The sequence below is a fragment of the Sorex araneus genome, chromosome 10, assembly GCF_027595985.1.
Source record: "Sorex araneus isolate mSorAra2 chromosome 10, mSorAra2.pri, whole genome shotgun sequence".
Lineage (NCBI taxonomy): Eukaryota > Metazoa > Chordata > Mammalia > Eulipotyphla > Soricidae > Sorex > Sorex araneus.
Genome location: NC_073311.1, coordinates 2,664,172 through 2,687,522, shown reverse-complemented (window position 1 = coordinate 2,687,522; position 23,351 = coordinate 2,664,172). Strand labels below are relative to the sequence as shown.

The 23,351-nt window shown below is 49.7% G+C and overlaps 1 protein-coding gene across 2 annotated transcripts in view; it reads left to right on the top strand.

Annotated features, from left to right (window-relative positions):
* The window catches only part of MYO1E (myosin IE), a 187,602-nt gene that overhangs the window by 101,629 nt on the left and 62,622 nt on the right, over positions 1 to 23,351 (top strand). The window contains exons 2-7 of one of the 2 annotated variants that reach the window (XM_055118463.1): positions 5,337 to 5,398; positions 6,091 to 6,178; positions 10,161 to 10,250; positions 14,341 to 14,472; positions 16,332 to 16,466; positions 18,192 to 18,324. In XM_055118463.1, the coding sequence (XP_054974438.1) occupies positions 6,134 to 6,178; positions 10,161 to 10,250; positions 14,341 to 14,472; positions 16,332 to 16,466; positions 18,192 to 18,324 (535 nt within the window). In that variant the 5' untranslated portion in view covers positions 5,337 to 5,398; positions 6,091 to 6,133. The remainder of the gene's footprint in view (positions 1 to 5,336; positions 5,399 to 6,090; positions 6,179 to 10,160; positions 10,251 to 14,340; positions 14,473 to 16,331; positions 16,467 to 18,191; positions 18,325 to 23,351) is intronic. The other variant, XM_055118462.1, reaches the window with a different exon arrangement.

Here is a 23,351-nt window from a genome sequence, read left to right as displayed (position 1 = left end):
GATTACACACCTGGGTTCCTCTGCCGGTACCTTCATGCATGAGGCCTGTTCGAACGTGTAGAGAGGAGAGTCTCTTGCCCGCACACCTGGCTGTCTTCCCCGGGCCCCTCGGAGGGGATGGGCTCCAGCTTCCCTCCCCACCCCAAGCAGAGCTCCCGGCAGCCGAAGACCACTGGAACCTAGCTGCAGCCATGCTGGAGGCTCCTCTCTACACGTTCGAACAGGCCTCGTGCATGAAGGTACCGGCAGAGGAACCCAGGTGTGTGTAATCCCATCAACGGCCAACATCATTTAAATATACCTTAGTTTATTAAGTTCTTTGCATCTCTCAGAGGGGAAAAAGCACAAATTATGTAACACACCAAATTGGGTTTTGAGCTACTGGTAGAATTCGTACGCCTTGTGCCGGAAGGACCGGTTCCAGAGGTGTGGTGTGTATAACTCCACACAGAAGAGAGGACAGAGGGCGTGTCACTGGCCTTGCACGTGGCCAACCCGCATTCACTCCCTGGAACCATATGGGATCCCCAAACCCCACCAGTAGTGATCCCTGAGCATCGAGCCAGAAGTGAGCCCTGAGCAGTTGAGTATGGGACCCCACCCCACCCCCCCAAATAAAGTGAAATTGAATTCCGTGGGCCAGAAGCCGTGGCATTCCCCCACTGACAGGGGCTGCCCTAGACTCCCTGGGGCAGCTTCCCCTCGGATTCTAGTCGGATCCCCAGAGCTTTTGCCTCTGCAGCCGTGGCCAGGCTTTACCTCAGGCACTCCCTGGCCCCCTTGTCTTTGGGGGAATTCTGTGGCTGTGCCTTCCTTTCCGGAATCTTCCTACACCACTCCCATCTGCTCGAGGAGCCTGTAAACCCACGTTTGCCCTTCCGGGCCCAGGGAAATCCCCCTGCTGCCGTTCCTGACTCCGGTCCTGGCACTCGGGTGGCTTTGATGGGGCCAGGAGGATAAACAACTGCACCATTTTTTTCTTAAACTTTTCTTCCTAAGCACAAATGACTCCAAAGCTAGACAAGGCGCATTCCAATGGGATGAGCATCATTCGTACCCAGGAATAGCAGCTACCAGCAAGAGAACGGGAGCGGTCCCTGAGACTTGGAGGGGAAAGGTGGGTTAGCCGAGTCTGCAAAAGTGGGGCCCATTGATGCTGCTTCCTCTGGGGGTGTCTGCCGCTCCCAGGCAGATGGAATATTTTCACCTTCACTTTCACACTGGTTAGTCAACAGTGTGCAAACACTTTGATTTTGATTTAGTTGGTTTTCGTTTTGTTTTGTTTTGCTGGGCGGGCTCCCCTCGGTGGGATTACACCTGGCTCTGCACTCAGGGCTCACTCCTGAGTGATGCGCTGCCTGTTTCAGAGAGATAGTAGAGCACCTTCCCTGCTCAGACCTCTCTGGCCCCCTTGACATGCTGAAGTGAATCGAAAGCACCATTGACTTCTAAATCCAGAGCCACCTTCAGACTACAACAATGAAGCCTTGAATGCTCTTGCAATATAAATCCTGCAGAGTTGCTTTTCCTTCCCTTCAGAACATTCTTTCCATTGCTTTGAAATTGTAGCATATGTTTCCATTTCTGTTGCTCACACAAGACCTTACATTATTTCCCGCTTGGGTTTATACTGTCTCTGAAGTCTACTCTGACTCTTTTTTGTGTTTGCTTGGCCTTTTCTTGGCTGGCTATATGAGAACTGGGGGATTGGGTCAGAATTCTCACTACCATTTATTTATTTATTTATTTATTTTTGCTTTTTGGGTCACACCCAGTGATGCTCAGGGGTTACTCCTGGCTTTGCACTCAGGAATTATTCCTGGAGGTGTTTGGGGAATCATGGGATGCTGGGGATCGAACCCAGGTCAACTGCATGCAAGGCCCACACCCTCCCTACTGGACTGTCTCTCCAGCCCCAGAATTCTTATTACTCAGATCCTTGCTGTGAAGGCTGGGATGCAGCAGGTAAAAAGGAGATCCCAGATATGTCATTTTAGATTTTGCTGGCTGCTGGATTTAGGACCTAAGATACAAAAGCTCTCACACATCTAGTTTTTAAGAATCTACTTTAGAGTCCAAGTAAGACAAATTAAGGATGGTTGCCATTAACATAAACACAATGAATCATTTCTAACTGCTGAGAGGAGCAAAGTAAATGGTGTCAGCTGTGCCTGCAATCTCTCTGCCTTCTTTTCACCTGGGGAAGAAATGGTATTTCCCATCCTAAAGGGGTTAATATAATTATGGTCCTGTATACTGTAAGCTTCAGGTAATTATGTTACTGTAGCTTACTCTGAGCCAATAACCAGTCTTTGATCAATAAAATGCCTTTAAGTGTCTGTAAGTTGAACCCCCCCCCAAAAAAAATAAAGGAAAGCAGAAAGCTGTCAATCAATGTTCTTAGCCAAAACTAACTGTTGCAAATCTTCTAAAAACTATCACAATTGCAGAGTGGGCGTTTGTTTTAATATTAGGTCTGGCATACTTCCCTTAGTGTGTGACTCGCGTCCCTCTCTCCAGTGCCGTCTCTTCCTTTCGCTAGTGTCACTGCGCCTGGAGCTGGACTGCTGGGCTTTGCAGCATTACTCTGTGTTGTCGCTTCCTCTCTCATACATGCCTGCAGCTGGCTATGCAGAATTTTAAATACGAAAATATTTCCTCATCGGAATTGATCTGTGTTGATTACCATTGTGACATGTGACCCCACTTTTTTTTTTTTGAAGTAGCAGATTTTATTTAGAGGGTCTTAGGGAAGGAGGAAGGGATAAGTGGAAAAGAAAAACCAGTAGGAGTAACGCGCTCAAGAAAGAACGCGGGCTCCTCCGAAGATGGAGAGAGCTCTACACACATCCTAGCACTGGACACGAAAGCATGAAAGTACACATCTCAAGGGGGGAGATGCGGGCGACACATGTGCTCGGGCACCACATGTGCTCGGCCACGTGGGCACAAGCAGCACATGGGCTCAGGCAGCATATGCGCCCCCACTTTTTTTTTATGTAAAAAAAAACCCCAGTAACTGTTGATACTATTCTAGGATTAAAAGTGATGAGATAGCAAGGCTGCACTATTAAAATCAATAGATCTAGAAAATAAGTTTATGTGAACATTATTAAATCTGATTGCAGGTTAGTAAGTCCTTGTCTAAGAATGTATTAAACTTTTTGTTGCTTCAGGAGGTGTCACGTGGCCACATGTACCACATGGTCCAGACACTTCCGGGTCTATGGTTTGGCCAAAGAGTGGACACGCAGCAGACATGGGTGGCGATGCAGCTGTCAGGCACCGGGGTGTCGGGGTGGGGGAGAGGTTGCCGAGACCGACTCCAAGGAAAACCCGAGTTCTCAGCCCAGTTGCAGTACCTTAGATATTCAGAGACTGGGTGTCTCTGCAGAGAATATCCATGGGGCATTGGAGTGGAGCCCTGGCGCAGCTGCAGAGGCAGGCATGGGTGCTGCTGCCAAGCCCTGTGGTTGGGTGGTATTTGGCCCCTGTCCCCCATGTGAGCCCACTTTTTCTGCTTGTTGTCAGGGCTTCACCCTTGGTGCTGAAATGGCATGAGTTGCTAGGGGTGGACCCCAGAACCCCAGAGCTACAAAACATGCCCTTAGCCACAGGAACCATGTCCACCCCTGTAGTCCTTCTTCTTTGGAAATTTGAAATTATTGTTAATTTTTTAACATTTGTTTTTATTTTTAAAGTAGTTCACAATATTTGATTGTGTTTAATATTCAAACATCAGTCCCACTACCATGACACCTTCCCACCATCATATTTCGGATGTTTCCATCCCAAACCCTTATCCCTGCCCCAAAGCAGAACCGAAATAATATATTTTGTATTGTTTGTTATGAAAAACCGCTAAAAATGCTACCAAAAAAGTGTCCTTAGAGGAAAGAGTGTGGAAATTGTTGTATTTTACCCAAGGCCATTAAACCCTTCTGTAAGAAATCACTAACATGTTGTTAAATAGTTGAGCCTTGTGTGCTTTTTATACATACCTCTGTATCTCCATCATCCCATTGCTCATTGATTTGCTTGAACAGGCACCAGTAACGTCTCCATTGTGAGACTTGTTGTTACTGTTTTTGGCATATTGAATATGCCACGGGTAGCTTGCCAGGCACTGCTATAGCTTGCTGGGCTCTCTGAGAGGGATGGATATCTGTAAAAAAAAAAAATGTATATCTCCAATATTTGTTGCCTCCTACTTTAAACCCTGTCAAATGTGGTGTGGTAATCTTGGAGTATGGGTAGGGTGTGTGATTTGAGTATTGCGTAGGCTTACGGTCCAGGAATAGATTCACTCATTGGTGATGCTCGGCCAGAGTGTGTGGAGAGCAGCCTTGAGCAGGGTGGTGGTTGAGTCCTGGAGGCTTTCAGCTGCCGGGGCTGGGTCCCTTGGGTCGGGAAGGGGTCTCCCCCTCCCCCTCCTGGGCGCCCGAGTGAAACAGGGCCTGGCAGCATGATTATGGCAAGCGTCATGTTATGCTCCCTTCCAGGAGAGAAAGATATGCGATCTGGATGGTGGCCGATGGTGAGATTATCTGGGCCAGCCAGGGGTGGCTTATGGGTGTGGCTGCTGAGTACTGTCTCTTCAGCCAGATTTTTGTTTTATTATTCACACCCCGCCCCCATGCCCATTGCTATTGATATTGTGATAGGGTCTCTCTCTCTCTCTCTCTCTCTCTCTCTCTCTCTCTCACACACACACACACACACACCTGGCTCCTGGCTAGGGTACATCCACATTTCCCAGCTGTGATGTGAATGGGGTGCTGGTAAGGATCATGCGATGCTGTGTGCATGCGCTCACCACCACCTGCCATGTGGCCCACGTGTGCTCACCAGGGGCCACACTTCCTGCCTTTGAACACCCTCAATTCCTTCTCTTTTTCCCTAACTTTGTTTCATTTTTATTAGCATATCTGCTTTCATAACAACATTCTTGGTCACCAAAAGCAAGCAAAAATCTTATCATAGGAGCCTGTAGCAGGCTGAGTTTTGTTTTAAGTTTCATCATCCTCTGGGGTATGGGTTTCTGCAGTTCCATCTGTTCTCTCCCAGCCAGTAGAGCCATGAGGTCTTGGTCTCTCTGAGGCCCGTTTTTGATTCAGCGCACCATCAGTTCTGGGGGATTTGGGAGGAAGATGGATTATGAAGAGCAGACTGTCTCCAGGCCGGTGGGCCCCCAGACGGAGACGCTCTTTCTTATTCAGGATGTGATGACTATTGCCTCATCAGTTAATTTTAGAACTTCTAAAATAAAGTTGCTTTTCCCGGTTTCAGGAATGTGGCCAGTAATTTGAGGGTGTCTACTTTTTCTTTCTTTTTAGTGACAGAAGGAATATAGACATTACTCAGAGTTTGGAAAATGAGGAACTGAAACCAGTCTCTGGTATCTCTTCTTACCCAGATCTCTGTGCATGTTCTGTGGCACCGCTGGTCTTTTCCTTCCCGTGTCCGTGACTACTCTTTGGGCACAGATGGAATCGAGCCTATGGCATTTCATATTACTCCAGTTTTGTTTTCATGGTTTATGATCCTCTTGTCAAGCTGTTTCATATTCCATCTTTCCACTCATCTCTTACATTCCTTGTCATTTGCCTCTATTTAAAATGTTTCATTGTTTGGGGCTTGAGTGATAGCACAGCGGGCAGAGGGCTTGCCTTGCACGCGGCTGACCCAGGATTGCTACCCAGCATCCTCTATGCCCCCACCCCCCGCCCCAGCACCACCTGGAGCAATTCCTGAGTGCAGAGCCAGGAGGAACCCCTGAGCGTTGCTGAGTGTGACCCAAACAACAATGACAACAAAAATCTGTCATTGTCTTGCCTGTTTCATGTTGGCTCCAAGGTCAGATCCTCATCTTGGTACCAGTCTTTGAGGCCACCCCATCCATCCTGGTGTAGCTTGCCATTCTGAGCCAGTATCCAGTGTTTTGTTTGGGGTTTGTTTTTGTGTAACCAAATTTGTTTCTGCCTGTTCTTTGCCTGTTCTGCTTGGGGTTTGTTGCTTTATTTTCCCCAGGAAGAGTGTGCTGGATACAGGATTCATGGCGTTGATGGATTTGTGTTTGTCTTTCCTCAGTGGTGAAAGCGGTGCTGGCAAGACCGTGGCTGCGAAGTACATCATGAGTTATGTGTCTCGCGTGTCTGGAGGAGGCCCCAAAGTGCAGGTGAGTTAGTGGAGCCTGTTGTGAGCGCCCAAGCTACATCAATTTAGGCACCCCTTCTCGCTCTCTCTGTGTCTGTCTGTCTGCCTGTCTCTCTCTCTCTGTTTTATTTTTGAGCCACACCCATCAGTACTGAAGGCTTACTCCTGTCTATGTACTCAGGGATCACTCCTGGCAGAGCTCAGGGGACCATATGGGTTCTCAGGGATCAACCCTGGCTCAGCCACGTGCAAGGCAATATCATTCTGGTCCCTAGAAATACCTTCTTTCACAGGAAGAACATTGGCTTAAGAAATGTGAACTCTGGGGACAGAGGTGGTGGGGGAAGCTGGAGATGAATGTCAAATAGAAAAGGAGCTGACAGACCATAGCGAGATAAAAGGACCAAGAGGAAAATCAAGGCCTGAGGAAGAACTTATGCAACAGTGTACAGCATGAAAATAGTCTCACCCTCAAGTTGTTATAGAGAGCAGGACACTGACCAGCTTCCATCTCCAGCACCCAATATGGTCCCCTGAGTACAGAGCCAGGAGTAAGCTCTAAGCACAGCTGGGCGTGACCCAAACCCCCAAAAAACAGAGAAAGAAAATAGGCTCACCCTCATGATAATAAAAGGAAGTATACATTAAAACTACATAGAGGGGCTGGAGCGATAGCACAGCGGGTAGGGCGTTTGCCTTGCACGCGGCCGACCCGGGTTCAAATCCCAGCATCCCATATGGTCCCCTGAGCACGGCCAGGGGTAATTCCTGAGTGCAGAGCCAGGAGTAACCCCTGTGCATCGCCAGGTGTGACCCAAAAAGCAATAAAAAACAAACTACATAGACAAGCAGAATTTAGTCTACAGTTTAGCTGTGAGTGCTATTGTCACTCCCCCTGCTTAAAATAAAGTTGTTTCTTAACTACATCTCTCTGCTTGACACCTGTAGCAGCTAGGAATACTTGGTCTCAGTTAAAAAAAATATTATCAACATCATCGTCATCACGTTGATCGTCAAATTTCTCAAGTGGTTTCAGTAACGTCTCCACTCGTCATAGCCCTGGAAAGGACGAAGAGTTAATATATATATATATATATATATATTATATAATAATTATATATATATACATATATAATTATTCCTGTCAGATTGACCAATTGGTCAGAATCTGGGGACATGGTTCCTTCCACGTTTACTACTCCAACCTGAACTAGTTCACTTTCATAGAGAACATCGAGGCAAAACAGCCTTTGGTTTAGCAAGTTCGCATCAGAAAATTCTTTACATTGTTGTGGTTTGTGCATTGGAGATTTGATGTAGCACTTTGGGGTAAGATAAAAAGTAGAAACCTTGGGGCCGGAGCGATAGCACAGCGGGTAGAGCGTTTGCCTTGCACGCGGCCGACCCGGGTTTGATCCCCAGCATCCCATATCGTCCCCCAAGCACTGCCAGGAGTAATTCCTGAGTGCAAAGCCAGGAGTAACCCCTGAGCATTGCTGGGTGTGACCCAAAAAGCAAAAAAAAAAAAAAAAAAAAAAAAAGTAGAAACCTCAGGGGCTGGACGATAGCACAGCCACAGCAGGTAGGGCATTTGCCTTGCACATGGCAGACCTGGGTTCGATTTTAAGCATCCCATATGGTCCCCTGAGCACTGCCAGGAGTAATTCCTGAGTGCATGAGCCAGGAGTAACCCCTGTGCATCGCCAGGTGTGACTCAAAAAGAAAAAAAAAAAGTAGAAACCATTCAATTTGCATCCCTAAGTAACAAGTGAGACCTATTTGGCTCATGATGGAATTGGACTGTTGGGTGGCTATGGAGAAAGAGACACTCAGATGGGGTCATTTCAGGGCATATTATTAATTGAAAGCCAAAAAGAAAGTTCCGATATTCTGTATAACATGTCGCCATAGTAAAGTATATCAAGGGCAGCATGGCTCTATTTATGCAGATGTTTTCCCCAGGCCTAGAAGGATGCTCAGGGTTCTTCACAGAGACCAGGCAAGGAGCACCCAGCAGGTGATACTTGGCTTTAAGTGTTTAAGCAGCCAGATTTTTAAAAGTTCAAAGCGTAGGAAATTGTTAATGGATTCTGTTTTAACCTAGAGCAGTATTTGATTTTAAGCTCTTTGGCAGTCGTGGTGGTTGGCCCGTGAGACCTTGTGTGTGATGCACGGCTGCATGGCCTGAGGAAGGGCCGAGCTGCACATCAGTGAGATGTGAGCAGCCCAGCGACTGGGGCAGTTGTCCAGGTCGTTTGGCTCCCTCAGCTCGATATTTAGAGCCTATCCATAAAGACTCACCTGGAGGCAGCAGCCCAGAGCCCTGTGTTGTGTTGTGGGGGCTCCCTCTTTGCTCTTCCTCTTTTCCTTGATATGCTTCCAACAGATTGCAGAAATCTGTTAGATATTTTGGTAAGGCGTGGATTGAGGGGAAGAAGGATGGGTGGATGGGTGATGGACAAGTGGGTGGGTGGATGGATGGATGGTAGATGAGTGAGTGGGGTGATGGATGATGGATGGGGAAATGGGTGGATTGATGGATGATGGATGGTGGATTGGGTAGATGGATAGGGAAATGAATGGTGGATAGATGGTGGAAGGGTGAATGCATGGACAGATGGATGGGTGAACACATGCATAAAATGTACAGCTAAGATGCCAATTATTAAGACCAGAAAGATGCTCAAAGGTAAAGAGCCCCTACTTTGTATGCAGGAGTCCTAGGTTTAGTCCCTGTCACTGTGGTTCCCCAGGCACTGCCACGAGAACCTCCCCGCCCTCCAAAAAAGTTTCAGTGTCAGTAATTCAGGGAAGGACAGGACAAGGAAGCATCTCTATTCCCCCCGCCTCTCTCTCTCCTTTCTCTCTCTCTCTGAGAAAGGGAATATTGATAAATCACTTAGGTTTGTCTGGTCTATGAATAGAAAGGTGGAAAAGATTAATGTAGATACAGAGCCAAAAATTAATTTTCAAAGAAAAGCAAAGGTTCACTAAATCCATGAGTTTTTAAAGGAGGTTGGAAGAGTAAGCCTTAAATTGGACAACAGGGAGGGCCCCCGGTCTGCGCCTTCAAGGCCACTGCTAATGAGGTTTCCGGGGTCAGTGTTCCAGTTTGGGAGGGCGCCAGGGGAACACATCGTGGTTTATCTAAGGGATTCGAACTTGCGTCTGAATCTGGTCCTACCTGCGACCTAGGGGCCAGACTGCAGACGTTTGGTGTTGATTTTTCTCTTCCTGTTTTCTTACGAGGACAATGATACCGAGCTCTTGGCTGGAAATTAGTCAGTAGCTGAAGAGTGCCGGCCAAGGACTTGTTATTTCTGGAGCACATTGAGCTATAGCATGTGAATAATTAGGAGCCCAGGAGTGACTCGCTGCAGAGGCCTCTCCAACACAGCTGCTCTGTGGGGCTTCGGGCAGGAGGCTGTTTTACACACTTCTCAGTCTGGCCCAGAGCTGGGCTGCCTGAGCACCCCGCTCACCCTGCTGCAGCCTAGCCTGGGTTCACCCATCCTGTCACAGAGTGCAACCTTATTGGCCTTCGCAGTCAGGGAGGGTGGTTTCCCATGTCCATCTTAGCACAGTCCCTAGAGGACTCATTTAAATTTGGGGAGCATGGGACCGTGTCCGCTGCCCTACTGGATGGTCAGACTCCCTTCCCGAGTCTGTCTTGTAGGGCAGGGGGTGGAGGCGGGGCTTGAATAGGGGGTGGGGGCAGGGAGAGAAGTATCGGCTGATGGAGCGGCAGGGAGCGTGGTCCTGTCCACTCTGCTGCCCGTCACTCAGCGGCACGCAAGGGAGGTGGAGCAGCTTTGCCGCCAGAATCCGCAGGGATGGCTCCTGGCTTACTGGCACGGGCACGCACACGCGTCTTAGCTCCCTCTGGCCCGGTCCTGGTTCCGGGTGCACACGTGTCCGGACCCCCTCTGGCCCGGTCCTGGTTCTGGGGGCCACCTTGGGCTTCCCTGGCACGGTGCTCACGCGTTCCTGTCGTCTCTGCACAGCACGTCAAGGACATCATCCTCCAGTCCAACCCGCTGCTCGAGGCCTTCGGCAACGCCAAGACTGTCCGGAACAATAACTCTAGCCGATTCGTGAGTGCTCCTGGGCGGGGCGCGGGGTGTCTGGGTTTAGGGTGCTGCTCACAGGCCCTCGGGCGGTGTGGCCTCCTCCTCTGCATCTCTGTACGGCTTGCCCCAACTTCGGCATGCCTGTCCACTGGAGCCACTTAAGAGCCTCATTTCTGTCCTTCAGAGGCTTGCTGAAAATGGTTCCCAACAAGTGTTTGCCTCCCAAGGAGAAAGACCGTTGGTACCATTGGTATGGGCATCATGTTGTCCTGGAGGCACTTGCTTCATCCCTCAGCTTTTCTTCTCCCAGGCAATGGTAGCTTGATCTGAGCAGACGAGTAGACTGGATGGCTGTAGTTGTCTGTGCTAGAACCTTCTGTAGAGACACCAGGGGCAACCACACCACCTGTCACCCTGGGAGACCCTTCCTCATCTGTCATCCAACCCATCGCACTCAGCTTCGTGTGTTTGTTCCGTGGGTCTCCATGTGGTAGTAACACCCAGGAGGGCCTGGCGCGGCCTGACAGACTGCCCACTGGCAGTGAGCGTGCCAGCCAGAGTCACTGTCATGAGGGCCCATTTACACATTTCTCTGTCTCCTGAAAGTCTGACAAGGATGAATAGGAAGATATTTCCTTCGACAAAAAAAGGCCCCATGTGCAAAGTAAGGAGTATTTTCCCAGTAACTTGAATTTCTGTAGATTCTTGCGTTGATCTCGAACATAGATTATGTCTGGCAGTTAACACATCCTAGAAGCCATCTGTGAGGCTGGTTTCAGGGCCATTTTAAAATAAGTCAGTGAGAAGTTCAAGGAAAATCAATTTCTTTTTCACTCTTCTATTGAAAGGAAGCTTCTATTTCCAGGAAAAATCTTGCCATGATTGTCAGTCTCCTGGTGAGTTATATTTCTCTGAATCTTGCTCATTTTCCTTTCGGTTCAATATTATCCGTGCTATCTACTCAAATGTTCATCTCTCTTTCTCCCCCACTCCACTTTCTTCCTTTCCCTCTCCCTCTCTCCCCTCCACACTCTATCCCTTCTCTCCCCCCCTTTCTCGCTCCATCTCTTCCTCTGCCCCTTCTCTCCCTACCACTCTCCCCCTGCCCAACATTTGTGCCTGGGCTCTGTTATCTTAAAGAAGTTTCTAGGTAATGAAATAGAGGGAAAGATATGAAATAGAGGAAAAGATAGAGGAGTTTTCCGTAACCCCCTCCTGCCACTGCATCTGCCTTGAGATGGGCCCAACTCAGGGGAACTTTCACTCTTCATCTCTCTCTGTCCCCTCTCTTCGCCTCTGGCAGAGAGAACTGAAGATGATTAAATCTGTATTTCCCTTGATTATCCCTCACAAGGAACATTGTCAATCAGTTTGGGTAAGGCAACGCTAAACCATGCCTTTATTATTTTATTGGTGATGAAATTTCACACAACCCTAATGTAAAGATAGGAAAGATTGGTTGGACAATACACACAAACACACACACACACACACACATGTAAGATCTGATAGCATCAAATATTTTCCCATTAATAATGAGACTAATGTAAAATCACAGCTACATATTACTTTTTTCTCTCTGGTAGCCACAGAATTTGACGATGGTAGAGAAAAGATACTCTTGGATGAAGATAAACTAATTATTTGGAAATTTATATTTCAACTTAAAATGTTTAAATTTAGTAGTACTGAATAGTAGTACTTTTCTCTGGGATGTCACAGTTGGGGTCAGAGACAGTGCAGGGGACAAAGCCTGCCTTGATTGTAGTCGACTCCAGTTTGATCCCTGAGCACTGCCAGGGGCTACTCCTGAGCACAGAGTGAGGAGTACCCCCAAACACTGCTAGCTATGACCCAGACATCCTAAAGGGAAAAAAAAAATGTGATATCTGAGTACCCTGTAAAAATGGCTTCTTTTGAAAGATATGTATGGCATTAATTTTTTTCAAAAAAGATTATAGTATTATAGAGTGTGTTTTAAAATGCACACCATAAAAAACAAGCTTCTAGGAATCAGAGCTTGAGCATACTATTGCAGTGATTAATAGAGAAGGTAGCAATGATATCGGGGTAGAATTATTGATGATTCAGCTTAAGCAATGAACATGTAGTGTGCACATTTGAAAAACGCATAATTTTTATTTATAATTTTTTTTTTAACTTTAAGAAAGTATGTTTGGGGCTGGAAAGATAGCACAGCCCATGAAGCACTTAGCTTGCATATAGCTGACTCAGGTTCAATTCCTGGCACCACATATGGTTCCTCAAGCAGCACCAGAAGTGACCCCTGAGCACAGAGCCAGGAGGAAGCCCTGAGCACTGCCAGGTGTGGCCCCACCCCCCACCCCCATCCGAAAAAGAGAACTATATTATGGAACTAGGCAAGCAGCTCGGGGCAGCATTCTCACTTTGCAGATCGGAGCCCCAGGTTTGGTCTTCCCTCTGTTCACATCTCCCCCAAGCAAATAGATGATGAAGTATTTGGAACATCACCAAGTCAGTATAAAAACACAGTGTCCCCAGCACCTAGCTAAGAAAGAAAACACTTCCAAGAACTGAGGTTTCTCCATTCCATTGTGAAAGTGCCTTTGCCCTTTGCTCCCTCACCTCTGCCCCTCTACCAAAGAGCTAAACTTTATGCCTTCCGTTAGGAATTGTCCCTTCTCTTCACTGTCGAGCAGGGGTGGGGTCAGCCTTCCTCTTGCCTTATTGCTGGGACAGTGCACCTGGGCCATGTCTGATCCCTGCTGCTTTGAGGCACAGCTGAGGTCCCATTTCTGCGTGCGAGGCTCCGGGCACCTACTGTGGTAGGCCCCTAGTCTTTCTGACAGGCAGCCAGTGCCCTGCTCGAGGACTGGGGAGTTTGCGCATCCTGTGTCTCTCCTGGCTGGCGCTGCCTCATCAGGGCAGCCAAGGGTGGGAAGCGACAGGGCCCGCTGTGCCCAGCACATGCCAGAGGAGGGTCAGTCTCAGCTGTGGCGGGGACTGGGTCACTGGCTTTCCTTGGGAGCCGCTGTGACTCGGGGTGTGCGCGCTCCCCTCCCCCCTGCTGGTGCTTCTGGGTATCTGCACACAGGGGAGACAGAAGGCCCATCGTTTGGGCCATGGCCTTGCTGCAGCTTCTCACTCCTGGGCTTGGTGGGTCACTTAGCAGGGACACTGCGCACCGTGGAGACTGAATGGCGGGCTGGAGTTGGCCCCACACGTTCCTGCCCTCAGCTGTGCTCGCAGCGGCAGGCGTGAGGCCCGGCAGAGTAAACTGCATCTGGTGGACGTGCAGATAGTGTGCTAAAGCCGCTTACTGGGGCCACACCAGGCCATGGTGCTCCCACCCTGTCACTTCCCATGCTTCAGGTCCCCCTTCTAACCCAGTTTCAAAAGTTGTTGGGTGGCCAGAGCAATGATGCATGCAGGAGCCTCGCTTTCATTCCCAGCCCTGCCTGATAGCCAGAGCTCTGCCCACCCAACCCCCCACTCCCTAAAAGAGAAATGTTTCTGCAGGCTAGAGAGAGGCTCAGTCGAGGGAGACAGTGGCACCACTGAGCCTTCCAGTCTGGATCCACTTTCCAGCTCATCCCCAGGGCTTTCTTCTATAGTAGCACAGTGCTGCGGGGTCAGCGGGATCCTCTGGCTCAGGCTGCGGGGTCAGCGGGATCCTCTGACCCAGGCTGAGGGGGTCATCGGGATCCTCTCGCTCAAAGGCCTGTTTCTCTTCTGGGAAAATTTGTTTTCTCCACAGGCAGTTAGCAGAGTTCACTCTTGTTAGATCAAGGGGACTGTGTGAATCCTGTTCTAATTTTCACACCTCCTGGCTTGGCAAGCAAGCATCTTCTGGCGGGGTGGGGTGTGGCTTGAGAACCGGGCAGGGACCCAGCCTCTCCTTATTTAGATGCTCTAGAAGGGTATTTTCTCAGTACAGAATTATGTGATTGGACAAAACTTGAGTCATTGTCTGAGAAGAAAAAAATGAGGAAACCAAGTCCATAACTTGGAATCATTCTGAATGTATGGTTCATTAGTGGATTTCCTTGAATTATTTACTGCATGCAAAGCCTTGTTTGGAACAGGGTGTTTTTGTTCACCAGCCATTGAGGGAAATCCCTAACTCTTGCAGGGAAAATACTTTGAAATCCAGTTCAGCCCAGGTGGGGAGCCGGATGGTGGGAAGATCTCCAACTTCCTCCTGGAAAAGTCCCGTGTGGTCATGCGGAACCCTGGAGAGCGGAGTTTCCACATCTTCTATCAGGTTTGCCTTGGCTTTTTGTTCTTTCCAGCATCCCTGTTCCTCTTCCCCCTCAGCATTTTTTTTTCTCAGCTCTCAGATTCAGACAATCTAACCTGCAGGCTAAGGAATCTTTATAATTTGAGCAGAAGTAGGTGTGCAATAATAATAATAATAATAATAATAATAATAATAATAATAATAATTGGGCCAGAGAAATAATATAGCAGGTAAGGCGCTTACCTTGCACTTGCCCAACCTGAATTCATTCTCTGCATCCCATGTGGTCCCCCAGGCCCCATGAGGAGTAATTCCTGAGTGCAAAGCTAGTGGTAACCCCTGAGCATCACTGGGTGAGCCCCACCCCCCACCCCCTATATATATGTGTTTATATATATATATATATACACACACACACACACACCAAAAAAAGTAGTGAGTATATTGGGGGGTGGGGTGGAGAGTATATATACACACACACAAAAAAAAAAAAAACGTAGTGAGAGCCTTGACCCACGAGGAGAGTAAATTCTAGCTGGGGTGACCACATTGCCCTAAGATGCATAATCAAGAAGTCATTGATGTGACTCCAAAACAAAAGTCAGTGTTTGATTCTTGCCAGAGGAAAATTGGCGTGGAGGGTTGACTTGTATGAAAGACACAGGTGAGACCGAGTCAGGGATGCTGAAGGAACAGTGACCATGGGTTGGCACAGGTTTGGTGAGTGAGTCAGGCCTTCGTGTTTGCCTAGGCAGATGTCTCCAAAGGGTAATTGTGGACAGAAGACTTGAAAGGGGTTCAAGAATCTTACCTTGGGTGGGCAACATGTCCAGTAGTAGAACACAGGTTTTGGATATGACAGATGCTGCATGCAGCCCAGCCTTCACCATTCCAGCCACAAAACCAGAAAACAAACAAACCAAAAATCAAAACACGGAAACAACAAGCCTTCTTGCTCTGGAGAGTTCAGGCCGGAGCAGTTTACAGGATGCTTTTAAATTATGTCCCAGCTCCCTGCAATCATCTGGCTCAGTTATTTTTCAATATTATTAAATTGAAATGAAATCATAAACAGTTTTTTTCCTGTTCACCTGTACATATTCATTCCTCTATTGAAGGTCTACGTTAGTTTTTTATTGAAGAAAGCCCTGCAATTATTTTTTAAATTCCGTCTTCATTATCAGTAGGCAAAGTTGGTAATGCACATTTAGTTTGGTTTTCTATAGACATTTTAAGTCACAGTATAATTGTTCTGTTGCTCAGAAGAATACATAAGGGATCAAGTGCTTCTGTGAATTAAACAAGGCTTTTTATTGTACTTACTCATCAAAGCAATATGTACAGATGATTAAAAATGATTTTGTGAATCATGTGCATCGTATATTATTTTTTGAGCACTACACAGAAGTTCAAAATTGTTTCCAGGATCCCTCTCAATAAATGCCAGCCCCACGTCCTTTCCGAAAGTCCTCTGCCCCCAGGCTGGAAACGGCCGGGCTAGGGGCTGGGGAAGTGATGGGCTCGAAGAGCAGAGGCGCTCAGACCTGGAGGAATCGTTGCTGTTGGGTGGCAGTCAACTCTGTAGGAGTGAGTGTGGGGGAGAAATGGACCCTACATGGGACTTGGGGTACCCTGAGTCCAGAACGAGGAGTTAGCCCTGAGCATCGCCAGGTATGGCCCCCAAATAAAACAAAATTGGGAGAGACTAATCAAGAGAGGCTTCAAAGATAGCGGATTCCCTGACGCCATGGAGACAAACACCATGGATGTTTACAAGCTGGAATCAAACACGTTCTGTGCTGGGCTCAGGGGGCAGGGGAGGAAGGTGGGCATTGGCGGTTTCATGGTCCCTTGTCCCGACCCCCACACCCCTCTTGCTCCAGCTCATCGAGGGTGCCTCAGCAGAACAGAAGCATAGCCTCGGCATCACCAGCATGGACTATTACTATTACCTGAGCCTCTCTGGCTCCTACAAGGTGGACGACATTGATGATAGGAGGGAGTTTCAGGAAACGCTGGTAAGTCGGTGCCAGACCGCTGGATGCTGCTGCTAACATGGCCTCGTGCCTGCACAAACACAGGGCCAGACCCGGGCAGGGAATGAAGCTGGCAAGAGGGTGCAGACTTCCCGCCTCGTGCATTCTCTTGTCAGCACTTCGTTTTCCTGAGCATCTGATGCTGGTCCCTTCAGTCGTGCTGGCTGGGACTGGCTCGGTTGGAGAGGGCGCAGAAAGGGACTCGCTGGTGTCGGGCAGGGCAGCAGCTCGCAGCTGAGAGAGTCGCTGAGTGCTGTGGCTCTTTGCGTATCGCTGTTGCACATGGAGATTCATTTTCTCAGGCAGACAAAGCAAAGAACCCTTGTAGGCTCTGGGTCGGACTTAGACTGACTTCTTTATTGTGCTTGGAGGGTGGGACGGGGTGGTCTCGGGCTGAATCCAGGGGTGCTTCAAGACTGTTTTTAGTTTTATGCTCAGGAGCAACACCCAGGTGGTGTTTGGGGTCGAGCCGGGTCAGTAGGGTACAAAGCCAGCACCTCCTCCGCCTTCACCTTGTGCTGCCTCTGTGCCCCAGGTTAGAGATTTGGGACGTCTTCCATCCCCCCTCCTGCCACTCTCCCCCTCTGCCCTGTGCAGGCCCTTCATCTGCCAGATAATGCAGGGATGAAGGCGTCTGCCCGTGCACACCACCAACCCACTACTCATTCCCTGAGCACCACAGGAGTGACCCCTGGATGTCGCCCCAAAACAAAACCCAAAAGTGTAACAGTCCAAGTAGTTTATTGACAGGCCATATCTCATAAGAAACCACCTAAAAGCATCTAAAGCTTTCTTTTAATTTAGATGTTTATTTATTTGTTTTGGTGGGGTGAGTCCTACCCAGCAAGGCTCTGGGCTGCTTCTGGCTTGGTGTCTGGGGGCCAGTGCCCGTGTCTTTGAGGGACCATGCGTTACCAGGGATCAAACCCAGATCTCAGCCCGCTGAGCATCTCTCCAGCCCTGGAGCTCCCTCGTAGGGAGTTAGTCACCCGCTTGGCCTCGGAGAATGGTGTCCCCCTGAGTCAGCTCCTAGGCAGGCCCCTTCCTCAGGCATCTGCAGAGCCGTGCAAAGGGGCTCTTTTGCAGGTCCCAGTGGAAAGAAGGTATTTGCTCCTGAAAGGCAGGAGGTTCCCAAATAGATGGCGTCCCGGGCATAGGACAGAGAACAGAGCCACCTGGAACCTGCGGAGCCGGGTGAGGGATCTGGATCTGGCCTGGCATCCTGGTGTCTTGGAGGGCAGCTCGCCAAGCCAGGCGCTCCAGCTGCTGCTTCCCCAGGGTTCCCCCAGGCTGCTTTTACCTGCTGCCCTGCACACTGCTAATCCAGATCCTCTGCGAGCACCAGGCCCCGTCTGTACCCGGGCCCTGTGGTCGCAGAAGGTGCTATAGAAAGACTAGAAAGGGCCCCCATGGCAGTGTAGGGGGCCAGGGAGTTGCCAGCACACCACACAGCCACCGCCTCATCTGAAACCCCCTTTCCTCCCGAACGCTCACCCACCCCACCCCACCCTCGATGTTTCGGGTGGAGGGGGGGGTTGCAAAACTGCAGGCTGCATCTTAAACTCAAAACAGCCATCGCCCAGCACGCTGGGCTCCCCAGCCGGCCGAGACAGCCGTGTGTGAGGTGTCGCTTTGTCCTCGGCGACTTCAGTGCTCACAGGCTGCGGGGAGCTGCACCCCGTGCAGACACTGTTCCCTCTCGTGCAGCACGCCATGAATGTCATCGGCATCTTCGCCGAGGAGCAGACGCTGGTGCTGCAGATTGTGGCGGGCGTGCTCCACTTGGGCAACATCAGCTTCAGAGAAGTGGGCAACTACGCGGCCGTGGACAGCGAGGAATGTGAGTGTCCTGGGGGCGTGGGGGGAGGGGGGTGAGTGCTCTGGACACCCCCCCACACACACATACAGGCCAGGGCATCTGGGAAAGAGACAAGCCCTTCGGTATCTCCTGTGGCAGAAGAGAAAGTTCCATGGGCCGGCCACTTGCTTCCAGGCACCACGGCCGCTGGATGCGGGTCAGCTGATGTGGTACCACACATCCGTCCAGGCTGCCTGCGTCCACACCGCCCTGAACCACCCAGGAAGGCATTTCTTTCTTCCTTTCTCAGCATTCTTCCAAGATGATAAATTTAGATCTCTGCAATAAATAGTAGCCCACTCACTGCTGACAATGCAGCGAGGCTGTTTCCACTCCAAATAAGGCTCTTTTTCTTTTCTTTCTTTTTTTTCAACATATTTGTTTTCTTTTGGTGATAAAATAGGGAAATTCTGCTAGCCTGATGCCTCCCTGATAAAGAAATGAATTATGCTTAGCAGGAGAGGGAGGGGGTGAACAACAGTGATTAGAGTCAGGGATGTGACTACATGATGATGTCACGAGCCTTTTTGCACATGCCATTCATGCACATGCCATCCATGTGACAAAAGCACACATGTATGCAGGAGGCGTGATGAACACTTGGCCTTTTATTTCTCTTGTTTGGGGAAGGCCATACCAGGTGGTGCTCAGGAATCATTCCTGGCAGTGCTCAGGACACCAGTAGGATGCCGAGCATCGATGCTGGCTCAGCCATGTGCAAGGCAAACACCTCCGCACTGCCCCACCACTGCAGCCCCATCCATGGCCTGCCTCCTTGGAGGGGTGCTCTTTCATTGCTGCTCTGTGCTGAAAAGCCCCCTGTGACTGCCCTGGTGCCCAGGCCCAGAAGTGCTTCATCACACAAAGAGGGTCAGACACAGCAGCCTCTACAGCCAACTGGCCCGGCCCCAGGACTGGCAACCACTGTGGGTCTCGCCAACTGGAGCTGGAGGGGGCTGGAGGTCACAAGAAGCTGCGCTCTCCTCCCAAGAATTCTGCTCTCCGCTCTGCCGGGGATGCCTGCTCAGTCCAGGGGGAGTTCTCCCACCCTCTCTTTGCCAGTCTGCGTGCTCCTCTCCCCAGAGAGAACGAAGGCGTTTCGTCTCTCGCACTCCTCCCGGATGCTTTTGTTTCAGACTTTCTTTTCCTTCCCTCCCTTCCTCTTTTCTTTCTCTCTTCTCTTTTAAAATCTTAGGTGCCATGGTTTACTGTTGCTGGTAGGTTTCATGTGTAGCACATTCTAGTACCACGCAGTCACCAGAGTGACCACTTCCTTCATCATTGCCTGGCCCTCTCGCCAGTCTCCCAGTGGTCAGCTTCCTGCTGAAGGCCAGTTCTCGGTTCCTGTGACCCCAGGACTGTGTTACTCCCCTGCCTTGTATCTTTATACCCGCATATGAGATAGACCATTCTGTCCGTCCCTCCCCTCTGACTCCCTTCACCCAGCATGCTGTTACCCGGATGCATCCACAAAACATGGGAATTTGTTTTGTTTGGTTTCGTCTTTTCCAGAGTTCACCAGCTTTCCTTCGTTCTTCACTAGCAGAACAAATGGAGTCTGTGTTTGCTGGCACTTAATGCTGTCCTGAGAATCCATTTCATTAGGAAAGTGCACTGAAATGTTACTTTCTAGCAGGTTCCTTTATACGCCCTTTAGCTCTGCTCACTGTGCCAGCGTTCCCAGGCGTTTCATAGTGAGTCATGTTCCCACCTCCTCTGTGTCCCCACTGACCCCCACTTCTGGGCTGACACTCTTAACCCACCTGCACCGCTCATGGAAACTCAGAGCCTAAAGGAGCTTTCTGTGTGCAGGCCTGTAATTGCAGCCGCAGGGAAGCACTGGAGAAAATAGGCCATAAAACCACACTCTGGAGAGTTTTTAGAGCAAGTACAGGATTTCCTCTTTGTGAATCTTGTGTGCCTCAGTATATTTTAGGGGTGGGGAGGGAAAGTTGGGGTCACACCCAGCAATGATCAGGGCTTACTCCTGGTTCTCTGCTCAGAGTTTCTTCTGGCAGTGCTCAGGGGCCATATGGGTTCCAGAAATCAGAACAGAGTCACCTACATGCAAGGCAAGTGCCTTACTGCTCGCACTGTCTCTGGCTTCACCAGATTCCGCGCCTTGCTTCTCAAACACCTGGCGCTTCACTGTGCTGAGGCTGCAGCCAGGGGATGGTCGTTTAGCTGCTTCTCGGTCCCTTCTGTTTGGTCTCATGCTCTTTGCTCCTCCTCCGTGTTTGCTTTCCTTCTCACACCAGCAGCCCACAAGGCTTCCTCCTGTCTCTGTGCTCAGGAGTCGCTCCTGGTGAGACTCAGGGGACCTTGTGCAGTGCTCAGGATCAAACCTGGGCTGGCTATATGCAAGGCAAGCATCTTCCCCATTCTACTCTCCATATTGCTTTATTTCTTCATTTCTGCTCGTCAGTATTTTTGCCACCTCCCATTTGTTTTGTTTGGGGACCACACCTGGTTGTGACTAAGGCTTTCTCCTGGCTCTGTTCTCAAGGATCACTCCTGGCTAGGCTCAGGGGACCCTGTGTGGTGCCAGGAATCCAACCCAGGTCAGCTCTGTGCACGACCCGGGCCCTACCCGATGCACTGTTGCTCATTTCCAGTCTTTGGGCTTCACAGAAGAGCCAAATGAGGACGGCCCTCATTGTGTCAGATTATTCCCTGTTTAGCTGCTCTGAACACTGAGCAGTCCTGACTGACCACAGGAGAGGTGTGTGCCACGTTACGATGGCAGCACTCTCCAGAATTCTAACTTCCCCGAAATCATGGCCTCTCACATGTGAGACAGGTTGTGTCCTTTGGATCTTTGCTCCACCGTGTATGTCTGACCTAGTGTGTAGCTGTCGTGCCCATTGCTTTCTGCAAAGGTGAGTTTTCATTGGGTAAGGACATGTCAGATTCCTCGACACACATTTCTTTTTCTGTGTGCAAGGGTCCCATTCAGATCTTTCCACAAGCCAGGTCCATGTCATAGCCCCAAGTGATGTCCCTGGCCACACAGGTGCTAACACTAAAAGCAAACTAAGGAAATGGCTGCTGGTATGTGAGTGCCTTGGGTTTTGTGACAAGCCTTCTGCTAGTTAGAGTTCTGTGGAACGCTTAATCGGATAATAGATACCTTGTTTCCCTGGCATTGCACTTTTTCCAAATGTATTCACTGACTTCATCTCATGGAAAGTATATACTGAGAAATGTCAGCACATGACATTCTAACACCATCTGTAAGACTGAGCGTGTTAGCCTTTACTGGGAGCTTGAGACTCGAGCGTTTTCTCGATTTTTCTTTGGTTTTGTTTTAGGGTCAAACCCAGCTATGCTCAGGGCTTACTCTTGCCTCTGTGCTCAGATCACTCCTGGCAGGGCTGGAGGGACCATATGGGATGCCTGAGATCAATCCCAGTTGGTTTGCAAAGCAAGCATCCTCCCCGCTATATTCTCTCTGGCCTGCCCTTTCTCTCTCTCTCGAAACCCTTCCAATGCTAAGCACCCAACAAATACGGAGCTAGCTGTAGTGAGTCCCTTGATGCCATCATGCACCTCAGTTTCTTTGAGAATGGTGCCCGCAGAAACAATATTCGGAGCTGAAGAACTGTTTTGTGATTGGGTTCCTCAGGCCTTCTCACTGCAGGCATGGGGGAGGCCCGTTCTCAGGTCTTTAGCTGTGATCTTGGGAGGCGTTGCTCTGCCATGCCTCTTGGATCACTGATTTAGTTGTACTTATTAGCTAAAAATTGTCTTTGTCTAACAGGATAACTGAGAAGGCCAAAGTGACGGATGAGCCCCTTACCAGTGGAGGGTCGTAGAGCATGTGAGGGAGGACGCACAGGTGGTCAGAGAAATGCGGTGTAAACCTGGGTCTGAGTGCGCCAGTGCGTTTCTGGGAGACAGTCGTGTTTTTGCTTATTTGTCTTTCACTGTATTTTATCTGGTTGACAGGACTGCCAATGACAAGGTTCCCAGGAATACAGCATTCTAATGCCACCCCACCCAGAGCTACCCAGAGGGTCTGCTTTCCCACCCCCTTGCCCCTGCTCTGCATCCCCCTCCTGGTCAGCTCCATCTCTCCTCCAGTCCTCGGGTCCTGAGCCCTGGGCCATTGGCTGTTCCCTTCATATGTTTCTTTTGTTGCTGTTTGGATTTGGGGGCCACACCTGGTGATGTCCAAGGGTTCCTCTGAGCTCTGCACTCAGGGACCACTGCTGGCAGTGCTCAGGTGACCATATAGGATGCCAGGTCAAACCCAAGTCAGCTGTGTAAAGGCGAGTGCCCTCCCTGCTGTAGTATGGTCCCGGGCCCCTGAGTTTCTTTGTACCTCACATTAGAGATCAGTCTACGTCCCTGTCCTTTGGACCCCCCTCCCGCAGTAGGGCACTCTCCAGATCCACACATAGCGGCAAACTGCATCATTTCATTGATTCTTGTAGCTGAATAGTATTCCTGTGTGTGTAGTGTCTGGGGGTGTGGGGTGTGTGTGTGTGTGGTATGTATGTGGTCTGTGTGTGTGTATGTGGTGTGGAGGGACTAGGGGTGGTATGGAGTGTGGTATGGAGGTGTGTGGGGGAGGTGAGTGGTGTGTGTGTGTAGTGTCTGTGGGGGGGGCTGGGTGGTGTCTGTAGATGTATGGATGGGTGTGTGGGTGTCGTGTATGATGTGTGTGTGGTGAGGGAGTGTGGCATCTGTGTGGGGGTCTGCAGTGTGTGGGTGTGTAGTGTGTGTGGTGTGTGTGTGTAGTGTCCGTGGTGGGGGCTGGATGGTGTCTCTGGGTAGGTGTGTGGTGTGTGGGTGATTGTGTGGTGTATGGTGTGTATGTGGTGTGTGGGTGTGGTGTGTGTGTATGGTGTGTAGTGTGTTGTGTGTGTGGTTTGTGTGTGTGTCTGTGTGGTGTGTGTGTGCATGTGTGTGTGTGGTGTGTGTGTGGTGTGTGTGTGCATGTGTGTGTGTGGTGTGTGTGTCTGTGTGTGTGTGTGGTGTGTGTGTATAGTTTCCCTACCCAGCCA